We start from the raw sequence: 21,940 nt of genomic DNA, 5'->3' as shown, positions 1-21,940 counted from the left end.
GTAATGATCAGTGACACACAATACATATCTGCTATTACGAGGCACCTGCTCCAGTCTGACACCGACTTCCTAGGCTCTCTGGCTTGGGGCCCCACCTCCTTCTTTCCACTCAGCCTCCTAACTAGCTTCCCGATTCCGAGACGAATGTCAAGAACTCAACCCTGTCCATCCCTCTTTGCCTTAACCGACCGACCCTCCTCCTTCCGTAGCTCGGGGATCTGGTCCCGTCGCTGTGTGCCTGTCACTGGCCCCCTTCTTTCTCACCAGCCTCTCAGTCCCCGTCCGCTCATTTCGGTTTCTGCCGTTCCTGGGATGACAAGGATGAGGTTTTGACACATCCTGTTAGACAGTGCAAATACTACCAGGACGGTCTTGCGCGCGTCTCAGGATTCAAAGCTCTCCCCAAGTAAATAAAAATGGTAATTGGCTGTCTGACTACAACTCTCAAATCTCTTGAAGAAACCCCGTAGCTCTGCCGCTTGGCACCCCAAGGACGGGCTCATTAGGAAGCTGCCAATGAAAAACTGGCCATGAAGGGATGCAGATCACTGGGACTAACCATTTCAGAGCTGGGTCACTAGTGGCTAATCCACACCTATGGGACGTAGTCCCTATGCAGGATATGACACTATAATAGTGCCTCAGTCCGTGCAGTGAAAGATGATCTTTCATTTGGATTCCAAGTGACTTTCCAATCCCCTTGCTTCTTACCCCAATTTAACAATATGCTGTTGTATGGCTTAACACCACCAGAGTCAGATCTCTGACATCCAGAATGCAGTGGACGCGGGGCAACTAAATCGAAGATGTTAAAGGAACTCTGTTAAATAAAATAAAATAAAATAAAATAAAATATAAAATTAAACTAAATAAAAATAAATAAATAAATAAATAAGAAAAGAAAAGAGAAAAAAAGAAAAGCTCAGGAGCACGTGGACCTCTTACAGTGGTTCCCACAAGCTCTCTGGTGTCTTACCACCGCTGAGTCCAGCTGGCCAAGATAAGTACTCGATTCGTGAGTGAGCGCATCACTTCGTTATTTCTAATGCATTGGAAAGCTTCTCTACCTCTTATGATCAAAGAAGAGAAGCCTGGCAAGAGTTCCAGGGACATGTTAGGAGAAAATCCGGTCCCACGCACTCGGTCCTCATAAAACCCAGATACAAAGAAAGCCCCTGTAATACAATGCTGTTGCTTGCGGCTATTACCCTGTGTTGGTCCTTTTTTTGCCCTCTCTTATAGCTTCGGAGTCCAACTTTTTAGGCCTGTAACTGCCGTAGCAACCATTTGCGAACAGGTGTAACTTGATAGCGTTTTGCCGCAGCTGCACCTGGCACGTCTCAATGTCCCACTTTCTGCCCCAGGCTTCCTGTGCCTGCTTCCTGGGAAAGTGACAGTACTCGGTCAGCTAGTCTGAGGCATGCACACAGCTGAAGATGCAAGGGTTATTTAACACCTCATAAGGTAAAGCCTGACCAGTGGGAATCGGGAACGGATGGGTAAATTCTCTGCTCCTTCATTACCTGGCTCCTCAGAGGGTCACAGTGGGAATGCATCGCACTTGCTCATAGTGAGTAGCTCGGTAAGGAACCCTTGGATTGGCTTTCCCTCTTTTGCTGTTTCTAGTCCTTACACTTCTGTCCCTTGGGATAACTTCTCAAAAATAAACTATTCATATATAATCCCTGTCTCAGGCTCTGCTTTTAACCTACACGAAGACACTGCCACTGAAAAATTTCTCTCTCTTCTATATCAGCTTTGCACATTGGATTCATAACAATGAAAATTAATTTAAAATATTCCTCAAGGCCAGATGTATTACGATCAAATAGAAGATTACCCCTTCTCCTGAATGGCTCATGAGAAGATCTGCAGCCATGCACTGCAGGTTGGATTCCCAGGAATCAGACCACACTCTTTATGCCCTTGGGATGAACACCTAAGAAAGGGAGAGGAAGGATGCAAGAAGGAACAGAAGGAGAGGTCAAGTTGTAATGCAACCCAACAATGGCCTCAGCTGACCCCATGGCAGCTCTGAACTAAAATGGCTTGCCAGTTGTCACATACTGGACTGAAATAACTGGGCTTTTATACCCCCTATGAATCAGTCATTGGACGTGGACCACAGCACGACAGGGTGTGACCTTGCAGCAGCAGCTCTCTGCCAGTGAAACAATCCCTAAAGGAGATGACAATGGAGGCCATCTGCTGAGTGCATTCCCAGAACCTGGGCCAGTGAGTCCTTTCCCACAAGGAACCACTGGGAAGTTGGAAGGAGAAACTCAGCTCAGTCAAGAAAAAATTAGGAGATACGTAGAGGCTGTTTCCAAATGTGCAATGAGCTCTCATGTGGAAGGATTAATGGGGCCTGTCTGCTGTGGTTTAATGTAGGAACAACTGGGGTATTACCTACTTATGGGTAGGAAGGTTTCACCTCAAAAATGAGATCTTTCATATAGGGCGCGCTACCTAAAGGACTGGGACGTGTCAGTGAGGACTTCATGCACGTGTAAAGCCAAGTCTGAATATAGAGCAAATCCAAGAGAGAACATTAAGTTCCCTTCCAACCTTGAGATTCAATGATTCCAAGAGTCAGAGTAACGCTCATAACACAGAATTGTCACTTATGCATCATTCATAGGCAGCACTATCAGCCCTTAGGCACAAAAAAATAAATATGAAAGTTCTAGTTGCCATAGCTTCGTGAGGAAATAAAGTTGCTAAGCAATAGGAATATTGACTAGTGACTACAGACGTTTCCCAACTTCCAGAAACCCAACCCACCAGCAGACTTATCTAACTGCCTGTCTACTTACTTACACACATACCTACCTTCTCACCTACCTACCTACCCAGCTATCTGTCTACGTAGCCGCCTATTTCTCCTCCACTGTCCTGCAGCAAATGAAACAGTCCAGCCGTGCCCACACCTGCCTCTGGGCAGCAAACCAGAATTTGTCTTGGACCAGACAGCAGGACACGGCATTCCTGAAGCAGCTCAAAATCAACATATCTAAGCTACACTCAACCTTCCTTTGCCTACACCCCACTCCAGCCCATGTTCCTTGCATATTCCTCTACTTTGTTAATGGTGGCACCAAGAACTCAGACATCACAAAGTAAAACTGTCAGAGTTCATGAGTTTTAGAGCCAGACATATTTGATAATGAAACTGACTTTTCCTGTGTACATGTTATATGGACATGAGCAAGTTACAGAAGCCTCTCCAAGCCTTAACTTTCTCAACTATGTCATTGGGATAATACCTACCTCATCAGGTTATTTTGAAACAAGAGGGTTCTATTAGGAAGAAAAAAAGTACCAGGGACTGGAAAAGGACAAAAAAGAGGGGCCATCAAAGCAAATATTACCCATTACTGTTTGTTGTTGTTGCCAAGGGTTAGCCTGAAGTCTCTAGCTTCTTCCTCTATCCTCCTGTGCCCCTCAACCGACTTTCTTAATCCTCATACCTTATCCTAGTAGACCTAATGCTACAAGATGAACAGACATTTTCATTCTCGTGTCCATCCAGAAATCCAATCCAAATTCCAACCTACTTTTTGTAGAACTGCTGGTAAACTGGTGATTGTTCAAACTTGAAGGAACAAAGCAAACAGTCAGTGTTTAGTAGCTGCCCCTGCAGCCTCTAATACTCTCTCCAGACCCCATATTGAAGATCAAAGACACGTGGCTTGATCCAGCCAGCAGGATCCTTTGTTTTTCCACCACAGCTCCCTAATTCTGCCCACAACCTTTCATCGACTAGAATATACAAAGTCTTGATCCTAAGTTTCCTTAACACATATGCCTCCTGGACATCTCATTTGTAATTCTCTATATTCTTATTATCAAATCAAATATGCACTGTTTCACATTTGAAGTTCTCACCACCCATAGTGGGACATTTATTAATATGCTGGAGCATCGCCATAACTCAATTCATTAAAAGAGGGATTTGGCTGCTCGATGACTGGTTGGCTACTCTCTCATAGACCATCATCCTTCTTACTCCTTCCACATCTCCCTCCATTTTCCTCACCCCTAAGAGGCTTGAGTTTCTTTCATACCATTCATTTCTTTCAAGAATGAAGTATTGCGAGTTTTAACCACAGTGCTATGCTAAAGTAGCAGTGCATCACTCCACAGCTCACAATCACCCTGGTTATCTTTTTGCTGATTCATCACTTGAATGGTTGGGTGTTCTTCTCAAGTACCATTGATAATTCTGCATTTTATGCCTACTTTTTACTTTCAGTAGAAAGAGTCTACTTTTGCCTTTCCTTCTTTAGGGGAAAATAGAACTGTCCCCAGAATCTCAAAGCACAGTCAGTATCATTCATTGGAAAACAACCCCGTGCCAAAGCGTTCATGGACGACATCTCTCTGAACCCTCAGACAACCTGGTGAGACCTGATTATTGAACCTGAGGCTCCGAGATCCTGAGCTGTGCAGAGCAACAACATGAATGACTCACCCCCCCACCTGCTCTGTCCCTGTGTGTTTCTGCTTAAGATTCCAGTTCTTAGGAGCGGGAGTTGGCAGTCCACCAAGAGCACAAATGTTGGGAGAGGGGCCATTCCTAAAGGAAGGAAAACTGCACAGACAAAAACACCTTTCTCAAGCTCTGCTTCCTTCATCAGAGGCCCCTTACCTTTCCCTTGTTTCTCAGCCCTAAATATAAGAAAAAAGAATTCAAAGTAACTCCAGATTTTAAAATAATGCTCCATCACCTCCAGAAGGAGGATCACACTACTCTTGCTTCAGAAGGGTGCAGAGCCTCAAAATGGCACATTTTAAAAAAAATTCCCCTTTTTGGATGTGGGCAGGGGATTGGGGTGACTGGGTGATGGGCACTGGGGGGGGGGCGCTTGACAGGATGAGCACTCGGTGATATGCAATATGTTGGCAAACTGAACTCCAATAAAAAAATAAATCTGAAAAACCCAAGTCATATATGTGTATATGTGTTTTATATATAATGCAATAAAATATATAAAAATTCCAAAAAAAAAAAGAAAAAAGAAATTCCCCCTTTCTGGGGTTTCAATAGTTTTCCTAAAAATAAAACAAAACAAAGCAAAAGACAGTCTTATTCACCATCCATAGAGCTGGTACAGGAACAATTATGTAAACAGAAACCATTCGAGGTAATGGAGAGGAACTTCAATGTGTAGTCGCGGTCACAGTCCCCGTATTTCCAACCTCATGAGTAGATAAAGAGCACAGAGGTTGTACAGGAGTGCAGGGCTTGAGGCCATGGACCTACTGTGCCCACCAACCTCCCTTATTGTCCAGTGGGCATGGACAGTTTGCCTAACTCTTTAAACTTTCAGTTCCCCGTCTGTACATTGTGGAAAATAAAAGTACCTAATTCATAGGGTTGTTGGAGGGAGTAAATGACCAACTGGACGGGAAAATCCCTAGCATGAGGTAAACATAAGCTCACAGCTGGGATTATTGTTTTGATGCCTCACTCCTACTGGGAACTAACTAATCAAGGTTTCTAATTCTTATTGCTCAAAATAAATGGTTTTTCAAAATGACTTAATATGCTGCTTTTCTCACTACTCAGGTTAATATATTTGCTTTTGTGAACGCTGAAATAGGTTACTGGCACTCTGGAAGTGGGATCTTCCTTTTCAGTGATGGACTTAAAACACTTTTAACAAAGAGCAATGACAACCTCTAACACTGCCTTTAATATCTCAATAGCGCAGAATGTGGTAGGACGCTGGGGAAAAATGCATTCATCTGGAAATCAGAAGGTGGGGATTCCATGCATTCCCTTATATTGGAAACCGTACTGAGGGGGGTTTCCACAGACTGGAAACCCGCAACCACCTTAAGTTTCTAGATCAGTTTCATCATTTTATTTATTTTTTTAATAATAAATTTATTTTTTATTGGTGTTCAATTTGCCAACATACAGAATAACACCCAGTGCTCATCCCGTCCAGTGCCCCCCTCAGTGCCCGTCACCCATTCACCCCCACCCCCCGCCCTCCTCCCCTTCCACCACCCCTAGTTCGTTTCCCAGAGTCAGGAGTCTTTATGTTCTGTCTCCCTTTCTGATATTTCCCACTCATTTCTTCTCCCTTCCCTTATATTCCCTTTCACTATTATTTATATTCCCCAAATGAATGAGACCATACAATGTTTGTCCTTTTATTTTAGTCATTAGCTTCCACTGGTAGAAAAGGCAAACATTTTGTTTTAATCACTCATTCATTCATTTTTGTCCTTAATTCAAAAAGTGTTTTTGAGGGCCTAGTACATACGTAGCGATGAGCTATAGATTAGTGACACAACAGGGATCCCTGGGTGGCGCAGTGGTTTGGCGCCTGCCTTTGGCCCAGGGCGCGATCCTGGGGACCTGGGATCGAGTCCCGCATCAGGCTCCCTGCATGGAGCCTGCTTCTCCCTCTGCCTGTGTCTCTGCCTCTCTCTCTCTCTCTCTCTCTCTCTCTCTGTGACTGTCATAAATAAATAAAAAATTAAAAAAAAAGATTAGTGACACAACAGAAGTATAAAAAAGACCAGTGGAAGCTGCAAAGAGAAAAGTTTTCTTAGGGGAGGCGGCATTTGAGCTTGCCCTCGAATGGGGTCTGACGTACAACTGGAGCTCAATAAATTTTTATCAAATGAATTAACGTTATTAAGCCATTCAACTAAAGTGAATAAATGAATAAAGAAAGCGTAGGCCCAGATTTCAACAGGCAGATGCAGAAAAGGGAATCAGTATGAAGAAGGCAAAGAAAGAGAGAGGGAACACAAAATAATATAGAACAGAGAATCTTCCAGGCTTGGAGAACATAGGTCATCTGTGGGGAAAGGCATGACCAGTGTGACGTCTTAGAGATGCAAGGCTTTTTTTTTTTTGTTTCTTTTTTTTTTTATAGTGAGTGGGGAGCCCCTATTTTAAATAGAAGTTTGCTAGAGAGGCATGCTTGTGCACGGAGCCATCCTTAAGGCGTATTGGTTGGGTGGTGGCATGCCCGACGGGAGAGGAGAAAGACTAGAACAGAGACGTGACGGTGGGGTCTCTCCACCATCCACACAACAACCCCTGAAGGATAACGAAGGAATGAGGGGCAGGTCTCTGAGCTGCACTGGGTCCTATGCACTCATATCCAGGCCTCTTCTTAGAGGCTTATTATAAAAATACACATGGTAGTTTACAGTATAAACTCAAAGGGCTTCTGATATAAACACTGAGGGGAAAATGGGAGAAAGTTCTGGTCAGAACAAATGTGGAGTGAAATATTGTAATTTTGCAAAGAGATGAGGCATGACCAAGGAAGAACATGCATTAACTGGCCATAATTGCTGCTAAAAATTCACATGACATTACATTAAGTTGGTTTAACCTTAAATTAAGAGTCAAGAATGTGCACGGAATAATAATGTTCTTCATCCAATCATTCATGTTTAATTTAACTAACGGCATAACTATGACAACACGTTTGTCACGTGGCCACACAGTGTTCTTAGAATCTTCCAAAGGCAGTTCTTTCGGCAAGGAGAGAAACCATGTTCACCTCATCCTAGGCTTCCCATTGATCATTATTTAAAATTACTTCATTTTAGCAAAGCCCATAAATAGTTCAAAACACAACATCAAGACTCCCTAGCCACATATTTATTTCGATGTGCCATCATTTTTACTGAAAGATTTGTGTATAATCAAAACATCTAATAACAGGTTAAGGAAATTACAGAGTATCTATTTGTCAGAATAACTTACAGATACTAAAACTCCTATTCCAAGGGATATTTTGTGTAATGTGAAGTAAAAATCAGACCTGACACTGTCTATAAAACATAGCTACATAAAAATACTCACAGAAGAAAACACAGGGAAGGAAATGCAGCAAGATGTTAACAATAGTCCGAGTTCATGTGCTTCTGAGTAAATATTCTTTCCACTTTTCTCTGTTTTTTTTTCAAATATGTAGTTAATAATTTTATACTAAAATCTAACTTGGACAATAAATGTAGCCTTTCTACCAGGAGCTGCTACCAACTCTAGAGAAGAGCGGAGTTGGAACGGGATGCAAAGAGACCTCTGCAGCACGAATAGAAGGGCTTGGTTTACGGGCCTGTCACGGGGTAACACGCGGGTAACACTCAATAAATGGTCAATGACGAGACATGGCAGGAATAGCACGTCAAGTCGGGCAACTCTTTTTTTAAAAAAAAAATTCGGTTGGTTAGCAGGATGCCCAAGGAAAACACACAATTGGTTATAAACCGTTAATTTCCACCTGATTATTGTAGCAGAACGGGTGAGTCAAAGAGCCTGGGGAAAACCCAGGTGTTCTCCATTAGCTGTTTCTTGGCCCTACTTTTAAGCTTAAAGTTTTCAAAACACAGACCCAGACAGTTTGGTGAAGTAACAACATAGGGAGGTGGCTATTTGGGATAACCTGGCCTCCCCTTCCACTAAGGATTTATACAGCACGCTTTTTGTTTTTAATTTTGAACCAAACATTTCAATGTTTTGATTGCCCTCCTGTCTTCCTGGATCACCCATATGGATCTTAATTCTTTGCAGACTCGTCCCTCTTAGGAACCGGAGTCGCTACGTCTCATAGGATGTAGTACGTTCTTACTACACAAATGCTATGATTTTTGAGTTGTCTCTGTCTTGTCCTTCACTCGCACTTCCTAAAAGGTACCTTTGGTGCATTTACTTTTCTCTTCGCCCAGAACACCTCCCAGTAAATTCCTTGTCCCTCTATCAAATTCCTGCTCATCTCTCTCACCTGTCAGTGGCCAGCTTTCCTGACAGCCCAGACATAGTATTCCTCTCTGTGTATCTTGTGCTCTTTGATTACTATATTATTTCACCCCAAAACCTAGTGGCTTAAAATAATAAATATTGATTATCTCACACAGTTTTTATGGGTTAAGAATTTGGGAGATGAGCTGGGGGTTGCTGGCTCAGGGGTATCTTAGGAGGTGTGGCTGGGGCTGCAGTCATCGGAAGGCTTGACTGGAGCTGTTGCATCTGCTGGCTGGCTAATCTGTGCGGTGGCTGAGAGAAGGACCCAGGTCCCCAGCACGTGGATGTCTCCACAGGGCTGCTTGAGTTACCCTCACAACATGGCAGCTGGCTTCTCCCAGAGCAAGGCATCCACAAGAAAGAGCAAGGAGGAGGCCACATGCTTTTTACGTGCTAATCTCAGACATCGCCATCCTTGCTGCCACATTATCCTCATTAGAAGCAAATCACTAAGTATGGCCCATGTGCAGGGCAAGGGAACGTGGCTCCATCTCTTAAAAGGAGATCAAAGAATTTGTGGACAGTTTTATTTTTTTTATTTATTTTTTTAAAAATTTATTTATGATAGTCACACACACACACAGAGAGAGAGAGAGAGAGAGAGAGAGAGAGAGAGAGGCAGAGACACAGGCAGAGGGAGAAGCAGGCTCCATGCACCGGGAGCCCCATGTGGGACTCGATCCGGGGTCTCCAGGATCGCGCCCTGGGCCAAAGGCAGGCGCTAAACCACTGCGCCACCCAGGGATCCCTGCGGACAGTTTTAAAACCGAAATTGCTCTTACTGCATTCCATGCTAATTACTTATTCACACAATTTCATTTTTCAGGTTGTGTTTTAGAGCATCCTTAAAGCACCTGTTCTACGCCGTACTGAACTGTAGGGCTCTGGGCAGTGACTACAGCGAGTCATAGGGGAACCAAACTTTGAACCTTAACTCCCATTTATTAGATGTGTGGAACTGCCCTAATGAGCCCCGTCGTCAGGATTAAGTGAGATAATACAGGTGAGAGGACACTGCGGACTGTGAAGTACGACAGCGTACAGTTGTTCCGGGTCGGCCAGGACGTGGGCATCACAGGCCCCGTCACACCGCAGTCCGAGTTGCAGAGCGGCCTGCCTGTTTTACTGAACCCTTTATCATCTCTCCTCTCTGCCCCAGGAACCTCCCGGAGTCTGCAGCCTAGAGCTCCGTACAGGACAGCTGTTCGACGAGCATCCGTTGCTGCTGATTACGCTGCTGACAGCGGTGCTGACTTTCTCTCCATTTAGGGTAAAACAGGAAACCCTTTAGACAGCAGTGTCTCACAAACTAGAAGAGAAAAATACTAAGGAGTCCAGGGCAATGAATTGTCAGAGTACAGATTCCAGGACACAATAAACTTGGGTTTACCCCCAACTCTTCGATGCAGAAGCTTCATGAACTTTGTGGTCTAAGCTTCGGTTTCGTCATCCGTAATGTGGAGCTAACAGCATGGCTTACTTGACAAGGTCATAGTGAAAATTAAAGGAGAAAATGCATGAGCGAGAAGCATCTACAATGCTTCCTGTCACGTGGCAAACACTCCATAAATGTGGATTATTCATCGTCTTGTGATTATTGTTAAATGACTGCATCACTAATGAAAGAGTCGTGCTCCGATCTCTGAAAGATGGTGTCCTCTTGCTTGCAAGGCCCATTTTGGCCGCTAGGATGACTTACTGAGTCCCGGAGAGGGTGGTCTCGGGGGAGCGCCTGTCTACCTGGGTGGCTATCTATCTGCAACAGCCTGTCTGGCTTGGGCTATTTCCACTGCTGTCTTTACGAGCCCAGAGGCATGCACAGCTATGAGCACATTTCAGAAATTTGAAAAATAAACAATGAAATGCCTCATGCTTGCCACACATGTATTTTTCCTTCCATGATGTAGGTTGGCTGGTTCTAAGCCATAAAAAGTTTATAATAAGAAAGAAAGAAAGACAAAACCCCAAAAGAATGAAATTTGCCAGCTTCCAACTCTTTAACCCCACCCCCCAAAACTTTCCAGCTCAAGGTTAAGATGTGAACAAATGTTCCAACCAATATGCTCATGAAAGATTTAATAATTACTTTGCTTATGAAAGTTTAAACAGCTGTTTAAGTCAGTGAAACGGCTCCTGCCCAGGCCAAATAACTTGCTGGACGCACGAAGGAGGCCTTACAAATCGGAGACCACATACTCGGCTGTAAGACAGACTGCGTTTGTGCACGACCTGTCACCAGTCACTTCTCCGCGGCACGGCTCGTTCACCAGGTTAGTCGGGCTTTGTTTATTCCTCCGACAAGGTCTTGACAACGTCGACGTCAACGCTAATGAATTATTTTCAATAATTTGTTTGTAGAGACCTATGTACACGGACGAGGCCATGTGAGGTCACCTCGCGTGCCCTTAAGGAAGGAGGAACAATGCTCCCCGAGCTGCCCCAGGCCCCAGGCCCAGCGGAACCGAGCCCGCCTGACGCATCAGGGCCACCTAGGGTGCTGTGGCCGGCAGCGGGGTCTCCCCAGGAGGGAGCCCCGGCCTCCGGCTCCAACATTGGCCCCACTGCCCCGTGGGGCCGCCCGGCATCCTGGGGCAGAGCGACGTGCCCCCCAGAGTAAGAGCACCACGGAGTCCTGTGGAAGCAGTGGATGGGTTCCACCCACACTGCACTTCTCCTTCTTTTTCACCTCTTTATCCCAACTTGAGCACCTCTGCCAGTTTTCTTCCCTGCATCCTTCTCCCCCTTCCCTAACGTGTGCAGCAGCCGCAGAGAACTGGAGTGCAAAGCTCCCGCTAGGAGCCTCAGGGGCTTCCCGCGCCTGCAGGACCAAGCCCGGGTGCACCTGCAGGCAGGCCGAGGCTGCACTCGTCCCTCCGACGGGCCTTTCCAGTCCTCAACTCCTTGCTTTGGCATAAGCTCTTCCCTCCCCAGAAAAGGTTAATACATATTGAGGGGCAAAGAGACAAAATAAGCTACGGAGAAAATGTAAGAGGCAGGGCTTGGATTCTGCTGGGCACGTCTCTAACTGCAGCGCCAGGCTGCCCACCTGGCACTACCGCTATAACCCTCATGCCCACACGTGCTGGGTACCCAATAAATTCGTGTTGTATTAATGAATGAATATTTTTTAAGAATAAATTTTTTAAAAAAAGTAAAACGTAAGGTGCTCAGTGAATCTTATGCCTCTATCCTACTGTTTCTCAAAAGGTTTGGGGAATATTGCAAAACCACCTTTTCCAAGTTCCCAGAGTACCTCAGCACTGTAAAGGCATAAGAAGTGCCCCCCCCCAAAAGGAGTTAATTTAACTTTTTCAATAGAAGAGTTCCTCACTGTGTTTGAACACAGAATGTTAAACAAACAAACAAAACACTTACCGACACCGCTCCCAGTGTGCGAACTCACTGAAAGGGCTCTGGTTCGTCTCGTTAGTATTTAACAGCACACAACATGGGTGCCATTAGTCAGATGATAATATCCAAGTATTTCTTTTTTAATAATGGAATTTAAAAAATGATAATAATAATGGAATTTTAAGGCTGGAAACGACCTTCGAGTTTTTCCAGACGAAGCCCCTCATTCTATAGTTGAAGAACTGAGCGGGCCAAGGTCACTCAGCCTGTTTGTGGCAGAAATAAAATCAGCACCAAGGCATGGTAACATGCTGTGCTCCTTCCGCATGAGCGATTCTCAATCTGGGGTGACTTCTGTCCCGCACATTTGGCAGTGTCTGGAGTTGTTTTGACAGTCATGGTTATAGGGTGTGGGGGAGAGGCCAGGGATGCTGCTAAATATTCTACAACACACAGAGCAGATCTCCACAACAAAGAATTATTTGGCCCGATTAAGGAGGCACAAGGGCACAAGATGTGATGAGCACTGGGTGTGAGACGCAACCTATGAATCACTGATCTCTACATCTGAAGCTAATAATGTGTTGCATGCTGGCTAACTGAATTTAAATAAAAATATTTAAAAAAAAGAATTATTTGGCCCAAAATGTCAATAATCTAGATATTAAGAAACCCTACCCCCCACACACATATACACACACAAAGAAAAAGTGAGCCATCCAGTTAACAAACTAGAGCTTTCATCCCAATGTTTCCTACTAGCCTGCATGGTGCCGCATTATATTTGAAATAATACTTTATATGAAACCGAAATTGTTCTTTGAATCCATGAAAATAACTGCTATAGGAAAAATGCATGTATAAGAAAACAATTTCATTCATCAAAGCTTTATCAAAATGGGTTTGGATATCATCAACCAAAAAAAAAAAAAATCTGAAGCGCTTTTTTGTTTTTTTTCTCCTTGCACAATTCCCTCAGAAGACTTCTGGAATATGTTAACATTTAAAAAATATCACATACCCAGCCAAAACCTCAGAAGAAGCCCTAGGAAATCACTGAAGAGCAAAAGAAATGGGCCAGCCCCAAGCGTCAACACTGGAGTATCTGTTATCTTGAGAGGGTCTGTCCTACAGGAGCCTGAGTCCTTAGTGTTAGGCAATCGGCCCTCTTGTCAGGTCAGTGTGAGCACGACCCTCCTTCTGTGTTTGCCTGTTTGTCTGAGCAAAGTACCCCAGAAGCATCATAACGTAAGGCCAGGAAAGTGCTACTTGGGCCAATATCAGGAGAGGGTCCCCCCTACAAAGGCTGTTCCACGGAGGCTGCCCACAGGGAAGTCCCTGCTTTACAAGAAAACAGCTCAGTCTCAGGAGTACACGTTCTTCACCAGGTTCAGGTTACTATGGTTACATAAGGTGTTTTCACTGGGGAAGCTGGTCAGCGGGTCCACCTGAACTCTCAGCACTTTCTGTGCAACTGCTCGTTGAGTCTAAAATCACTACAAAATAAAAAGTGTGTGTTTTTTTGTTTTTTTTTTTTTTTTTTCAAAACGATGTGCTTGGTAGCAGATCTATTTTGGCTTTGTCTACGATCCTCGGTTAAAACAGAAACACCTAATTACCCGACTGGGGAGAGAGAAGGAGTATGAACGGAGACATGGAGGATCGGGGCCTCATCAAGAATTAATGCCGTAGAAGTTTACCTATCAGATCCTCTTCCAAAGTGACAAGGAGCTCAGGAGGGATGAGACTCAAGCAAGACTTGCCGGAGATGCATAGAAGAGTGGACACAGCATAGGCGGCTCGCCCAAGTCATGACTCTTATGAGACCTCTCAGAAAACTCTGCGACAACGACGGGCAAGATCTGTAAGAGCATTTTGTACCTAGGAAGGAGACGTCAGGAGAAAAAGCATGACAGGAAGACAAAATTTCTCCTGTGTAATGACTTGGCACTGCCTGTATCCTGAATTGACCTATGTCTCTCGGATTCACACTCGATCCAGCTAAGGTGTGGCCAGGCACGATGGGTTAACTTTGAGGGTGAAAGAAGTGGGAGTCAGGATATCTGGAGTCACATTCCAGACACATTCCTGTCAAGCATTTGCTGTGTCCACTGGGACGAATTGCTTGTGGATTCAGTCTCCTCATCTGAAGATCAGGGAATTGGTGTTAGATTTGCTAAGACCCCTACCTCCCTGCCCAAGACTATTCTCTATTGACTTAACAAATAAAAAAAAAAAAAAAAACAAAAACAAAAAAAACGAGACCTATTCATGGATGGCAACAAGTTTCCTACGAATTTTTCAATGCAAATTAGTTCCTTAAAAAATGGAGAGCAGACATACTACTGCTACGTAGCACCAGAACGGATTAGCTCAGAAGTCAAAGTGCTCCTGTCCCCGCTTACTCAGACTCATCCTCGACCATGGATGGGCCTCCAAGCTGGCACGGTTTCCCAGGAGTAAAGCTATCCGAGGGGAAGGAGTTCAGAGGCCTAAAGTCAAAGCTTCCAGAGGACCATTTTCCACCGATGAAATTCATCTCCTCAAGCTCTGCTGAAGCCTCCACAACATGCCCTAATCACAGAAGAGCAGTTTCTGAGCAGGTCAAAGTGCAAAGAGAATAGTGGACTGGGAGGAAATCAAAGCGCGTCATTTTGGGATCTTTGGGAAGAGGGTAGAGTTAATGTGCATAATACCCCTAACTCTGCCATTTTCACATATTGAAGCTCAACAAAGTATTTGTATTACTGGTATTTTTTAAAAGCCTAAGGTTAATTCAGTATTTATGACTTATGGCTGAACTATGCGATAGGGTTTTGAAATGTGTTAACGCTTCATCAATCACATAAGCGCTTTTCTAAGAGCTGAAAATCACCACACCTTGTCCGTGGTTCTTGGGCCAAATCAGAATATTCTTTATGTGCTAATTGCTTTCCTTTCATTAAGGTGCTCTGTATGAATAATGAGATGTAAGGGGTTGTGCTGGGTGTTGGCACTGAAGAGTGTCTGTCAGCCACTGCGTGCATGTTAGCCTCCCTTCAAGTCACCCAGGATCTTTGACCTGCGAGCAGAATAAGAGTAATTGCAAAATTCTTCTTTTTAAAGATAATTCCCATTGCAAGTAATTTGCTCAGCAAAATTTAACATTCTTCTTTAGTAGGACATGGAGCAGGGAAAGGAAGACGTGTCAGAGAAGTTAGTCAACCTAAACCGTCAACCTAAACAACCTAATGCTTATGTCACTGTCGCCATTATAGCAGATTCCTCCTTATCCATGGGGGACCCATTCCAAGATTGGGATGCCTGAAGCCATGGACAGCATCGAACCTGATATATAGTATGGTTTTTCCTACGCATGCATACCTATGATAAAGTTTAACTTGTAAATTAGGCAGAGAGATTAACAACAATAACTTACAATAAAATAGAACAATTATAACATACTGTAACAAATGTCATGTGAACGTGGTCTCTCTCCCTAAGTACCTTACTGTATTGTACTCACTCTTCTTTTTGTGATGATGTGTGATGATTAAATGCCTACGCGACGAGGCAAAGAGAGGGGAGTGACATAGGCATGTGGTATAGCCTTAAGTTACTGCTGACCTTCTGATCGTCCATCAGAAGAAGGAGCGCCTGCTTCCAGACTGGTTTGACCACAGCTAACTGAAACGGCAGAAGTGGAAGGCGAAGCTACAGATAAGGTGGGACTACTGTACTGATAATTAAAAGCAAAGCTGAATGATTTTTGGAAATTTTGCCAGCAATTAGGAGAGCTAGACTCCCTCACCAGCCAATGAAGGAATAGTTCTTAGTTGGCATCTGAACCACCATCAGACATTTCCTTCTGCTCCTTCACTCTCGTTTTCTGCTTGTTTCTAGACGGTACTACCTAATTTCCTCTTACCTATAACTGCCTCCCCCCACCGTCTTCTGCTCACCTCAGTGTTTATGTTTATCAGAACCTGTATCCTATAGGGAACAGGAGAGGAGGTCTGGCAGCAGGGAAAGAACAGGTGGAGATCAGCATTTTAAGGCAGCTCTGAGCTGCACTGAGAAAATACAGAAATAGAGGGAATAGAAGAAGAAAAAAATCAGAGGGGGGCGGGTAGCAAGGGCCTGAATTAGGGCACTAATGACAGTGAAGGCACGATGGAACAGATTTAAATATGCTGAAAGTAGACTTAATAGGATGTGGTACTTGGCTGTTAGACAGCGATAAAGAGGAGAAAATGAAAAATAATGTGAAGAGCTCTCACCGTGCTGACAGGTAAACATGGTTCTTTTCAAGACAAGAACCTAAGGCGAGTGATCACGTACGAAGGGTTGAAGAGTGCAGGTCTGGACAATACAGAGCTGCACTGATGTCCCACATGCCAACGGACGATCAGTATTCTAAATGGGCAGGAGAACCTCTTGATTTCAAAGGAATTGATATTATGAAAATTCTCCAACCTTACTTCCTGTCTTCATTTTACTAAAGCAAAATATGTCTTGAGAAGCTACGACAGGCCAAGTCCTGGGACAGGCATTAGTGAAACGCAAGAAAAAAAGGAAACAGAGGGTGCGCTTGGGGCATTAGCAACCTGCGGCGGGAGATGATACCAGGAGCACATACAGGGCTGGGATGTGGTGAAGGTAACCCGGGGAAGTGTCACACAAGGGCTGGACTGTGCTTGCTCAGGTTCATTAATGCACCTCGTGCCTGGAGAGAACACACGCTTGCTGCTTCCCCTCACAGTCTGGACATCCCCTCCCCGTGGTTTCTAGCAGACTGTGAGGCGGATTCTTCCCCCAGACACAGTCACATAGACTCCCTGCGCTCGTCCACATTCCTTCTGTGGAAGCAATTGTCACTTCTTTGTGGGAGAACTTTTGTTCTTCTTCTACCTCATATATCTTGGTAACGACGTATTCATAACCAACTTCTGCAATGCTATGCAATGCCATGGTAGAGGTAAAAGTTTACTCTTGCATCTTGGAAACTCTCTGGCATCTACTACCCACTTAGAAAAGATGCTACTTCCACAGAACACAGAGATTGAAGCATCCTGATGGAGACCAGCGGGCTTAAAATTCAGGCTGGCCCAGCAATTCTGCTCCTAGGCATTGACCCAGAGAGAAATGAAAACATAGGTCCATGGGAAGACTTGTACAAGAGTATTCACAGAAGCTTTACTCCTAAAAATCAAAGGCTAGAAACCACCCAGATGTCTCACAACTGCTGAGTGGATAACAAATTGTGGTATATCCATGAAACCAAATATCACTCAGGAACAATACAAAGAAATAGGACAATTGATAAAACAACATGGACATATCTCAAAAAGCATTATATGAGTGAAATAAGCCAGACACGGAAGACGGCATGTTCTATGATTCCACTTTTATGAAATTCTTTTTTTTTTTAATTTTTTAATTAATTTATTTATGATAGTCACAGAGAGAGAGAGAGAGAGAGGCAGAGACACAGGCAGAGGGAGAAGCAGGCTCCATGCACCGGGAGCCCGATATGGGATTCGATCCCAGGTCTCCAGGATTGCGCCCTGGGCCAAAAGCAGGCACCAAACCGCTGCACCACGCAGGGATCCCACTTTTATGAAATTCTAGAGAAGGAAAAATGATGGTTCTTGAAAGCAGACCCGTAGTTACTGGGGGCAGGGGAGTGGAGGAGGAGATATACAGCAAAGGGACATGAGGCGATGTTTGTAGTGATGAAAATATTCTATATTATGATCATTGTAGTGGTTACATTATTGCATACATTTTTCAAAGCTCATTGAATTGTACACTTAAATTTGGTAAATTTAGGTAATTATACTTCCATAAAGCTGATTTTTTTTTAATCGACCTGGGCTTAGGAGTAGGCCCGAACATTCCCACCCAGAAGATGCCAATGGCCCTTAGGAAGCTGTGTGAGCCAGCACTACCTCAGGGCGCTGGCTGCGACAGCTCAAGAACTCCTCGGCTTCAACACCTTAGCTCAGGCCTCGATACCCCCTGCTGCTTCAGACTAAGGCTCCCGATAACTCACACTCTTCTTGCCACTCAGCCTCAGGGCCAGAGCAGCCCACTCACCCAGATGACTGGTCACAGGTAATCCTAACCTCCCCTGCCCGGGACTGGAAGCCTCAAGAAATAATAACTAGGGCAGCCCAGGTGACTCAGCAGTTTAACACCACTTTCAGCCCAGGGTGTGACCCTGGGGTCCCGGGATCGAGTCCCACGTCAGGCTCCCTGCATGGAGCCTGCTTCTCCCTCTGCCTGTGTCTCTGCCTCTCTCTGTGTGTCTCTCATGAATAAATAAATATTTTTAAAAATAATATCTATTAATATATATATGTACACATGTATATATGTGTGTGTCTGTGTGTGAGCCGCTACTCAGAGGGTGAATTCCCATACCATGGATCCTATTTCACTCTTCAATTTGTTGTAAAACTTTTGGTGGGAAATACGTGTGTGTGTGTGTGTGTGTGTGTGTGTGTGTGTGTGTGTGTGTCCTGCCTTCAATGAGTTTATAAGGACCATCTCTGTAGATTCATGTTCTCTTTTTTTCCCAACCATCTCTAAAAGCTGAGGCTTGCTTCCCAGACAGCCTATGCACCTCCTTCACTCACCTGCTCTGGGTATTTGCTTCCAATGATCTCTGCTACAGTGTTGAAGGAATCAGCGTCTGGGTAGTTCTTTGCTCCCATCTTCAGCTGAATAACAATTCTGTTCCCGCGAGAAGCCATTCTTGACATCATCTCTGCATCTTCCACCGTAATACAAGCTGTTGGGATTTTCGGCACACCATCCTGATATTCCTGAATACCTGTGTGGGGACTTAAGAAAAGAAACCACCAGGTTACCTTAAAAGTAGAAATGGACCAAGAGTATTTTTTTAAGTCTCTGTAGTTGGCATTTGACTCTCACTGATCCTTGTTTGCACATGAGAAATAGGATGGGCGGGCAATATTAGTTTATTCGTTTTTTATGTAAATATAATTTTTCTTTTTGGTAAAAATAGAAACTTCAACTTAACAATCATCTCGTTGAAAACATTACGTGAGATTTATTGTGATTTGATGATCCTTTAAAGTTGCAAATTGCCTCAAACTCAAAAGACATTAACAATGCCTTCCCAACCAAGAGGTGAGGGAACACGTGTTTGAGGAGACAAAGAAACTCAGAAGTCCACCAGGATTGCAGACCAGAAGACCCACACATCTGGAAGAAAGCTGTCCACATGCATACAGCTCTCTGGTCACCGACTGGCTCTGCGGCTACCTGCTTCCCACTCAAACACGGATCCGAACACGTAGCCCTGCTTTGGTGGGGGAATGCTCTACAGGAAAATTCTACAACAATGGGAAATATTTGTGTTCCCATGAAGAAAAGTGCTGAATAAACCCCAATCTCTGATGTCACTGCCACAAGAAAAAGAAAACTATTATAATTTTGCCACTAAAAAAAGAATTACCCGAACCCTCAAGTTTTTCCTGGTAATTTTCAGATGCTCTTAGATTACTCAAAACACTCATAATTAAAATTTCTATAAATGTATTGTTTTCTAACAACCTCTATGCATCCTAATTGAGTTTATCAGACTCATTTCCTAAAATCGCTCTTTCAATCTGTCCCTTTTTCACTCCTGAGGTACAACGACTCCAAACCCTCCCAAACCACAGCTCCCTCGGGACCACGCTGGCACAGCTTCAGTGTGCACCACACCCTCTCGGTCTATTCCCATCTTCTGTTAAGGAGCAAAAAGTCTTCTGTTTAAAAGTAATTTTTCTCTCCCTATCTCCATGTTTGTTTCAGATTGCCTCAAATTTGCAGAGAGCCCTCCTCTCAGCCACAATACATGTCTTTCCTACAGAAGTGGCTCCAGCCTCCACATGCATAAACATGATGATCCAATCTTATCACTGCTTTCTTCCTGTGACTGCACTGTTGTGACAAAATGTCTGGTGACTGACTATTTACCTAGAGAAAGTGCATAGCAAAATGATTAAGAACAGAGACTCTGAAGCAAAACCATCTAGGTTCAAATCTGAGCTATGGCACTTATTGCTAACTGACCTCGGGCAAATTATATATACTTGCTTGAGTGGCTTCATCTATAAATAAAAGTGATAATAATAATACTTAATTCACAGAGTTATTTTGCAGACTCACTTAATTTATACAAGTGAATCACTTGACATGAAACATAGCACTTGATAAATGCTAAATATTTATTTTGTTAACCTATTACATTATCCCTGCAGAGCGAGACTGTCTAATTTCAAATCCTTAGCACCATCTTACACACCTTGTATTAACATTTCTTAAGTATTAGTTTTCATCAAGAGAGAGGCACATGACTTAAAAACTCAAAAATTGTAATCCAGAATCTGAATCTCTGCTCTGGAATATGCCTAATCCACTCTAACTTCTGGTTCAGGGTAGGCTATCGGGTCACATAACCCAGGTCAAATCCTGGCTCTACCATGAAAGGAAGCAAACCACATGACCTCACTGTTTCTGAATTTCTGCATCTGTGAAGTAGAGAATAATATTCCACTGTAAAGTAGTGAATAAAATAAATAATAATAATAATTATTATTATTAAGTAATAATTAAGTATAATAATTAAGTATAATAATACTAATAATTAGTATTGACTTCATAAGATAGGAGGATAATAATATATGTAAAGAATTTAAAATGGTATTTGGCACATTATAATCATTAATTAGTACATATTAGTTATTATTATTTCTTCAGTGCTAATTTTCCTCACTGAATTGGTAGAGTGATTAATAACCAAAAGTACTTTGAAACATGTAGGAAGACAATTTAGATATTTATTATTCAGATTACCTTATATGATGTCTGGAATTCAACAAACTCTCCTTGTTTTCAGACCCTTTTACTCAAGAAAAGGTCAGTATAACACTTCTCAACAGGTTCTTTTTTTTAGTTTTTATTTAAATTCTGGTTAGCTAACATTCAGCATAATATTGGTTTCAGGTTTACAGTACAGTGACTCACGTCGATACAACACCTGGTGCTCATCACAAGTGCACTCCTTAATCCCTATCAGATATTTAACCTATGTCTCCACCCACCTCCCCTCTAGTAACCATTAGTTTGTTCTCTATATTTAAGAGTCTGTTTCTTGGTTTTCCAATCTCTTTCTTTTCTTTATTTCTGCTCATTTGTTTTGTTTAAATTATGTTTCTTTTTTTATAATAAATTTATTTTTTATTGGTGTTCAATTTGCCAACATATGGAATAACACCCAGTGTTCATCCCATCAAGTGCCACCCTCATTGCCCATCACCCATTCACCCCCACCCCCCGCCCTCCTCCCCTTCCACCACCCCTAGTTCATTTCCCAGAGTTAGGAGTCTCTCGTGTTCTGTCTCCCTTTCTGATATTTTCTACCCATTTCTTCTCCCTTCCCTTCTATTCCTTTTCACTATTATTTATATTCCCCAAATGAATGAGACCATATAATGTCCTTCTCCAATTGACTTATTTCACTCAGCATAATACCCTCCAGTTCCATCCACGTTGAAGCAAATGGTGGGTATTTGTCATTTCTAACGGCTGAGTAATATTCCATTGTATACATAGACCACATCTTCTTTATCCATTCATCTTTCAATGGACACCAAGTTGTGTGGAATCAGAAAAGGCCCCCGAATAGCCAGGGGAATTTTAAAAAAGAAAACCATAGCTGGGGGCATCACAATGCCAGATTTCAGGTTGTACTACAAAGCTGTGGTCATCAAAACAGTGTGGTACTGGCACAAAAACAGACACATAGAT

At 43.4% G+C, this 21,940-nt stretch overlaps 1 protein-coding gene across 3 annotated transcripts in view; it reads right to left on the bottom strand.

The window, feature by feature from the left end:
- CPQ (carboxypeptidase Q) overlaps positions 1-21,940 on the bottom strand; it is a 409,933-nt gene that overhangs the window by 197,990 nt on the left and 190,003 nt on the right. For all 3 annotated transcript variants that reach the window (XM_055303503.1, XM_055303502.1, XM_055303504.1), the window contains one exon: positions 18,757-18,964. In XM_055303503.1, the coding sequence (XP_055159478.1) occupies positions 18,757-18,964 (208 nt within the window). The remainder of the gene's footprint in view (positions 1-18,756; positions 18,965-21,940) is intronic.

Source organism: Nyctereutes procyonoides, unplaced genomic scaffold (genome assembly GCF_905146905.1).
Source record: "Nyctereutes procyonoides isolate TBG_1078 unplaced genomic scaffold, NYPRO_anot_genome, whole genome shotgun sequence".
Classification (NCBI taxonomy): domain Eukaryota; kingdom Metazoa; phylum Chordata; class Mammalia; order Carnivora; family Canidae; genus Nyctereutes; species Nyctereutes procyonoides.
Note: the sequence above shows the minus strand (reverse complement) of the source record. Positions and strands in the feature narration are given on the sequence as shown.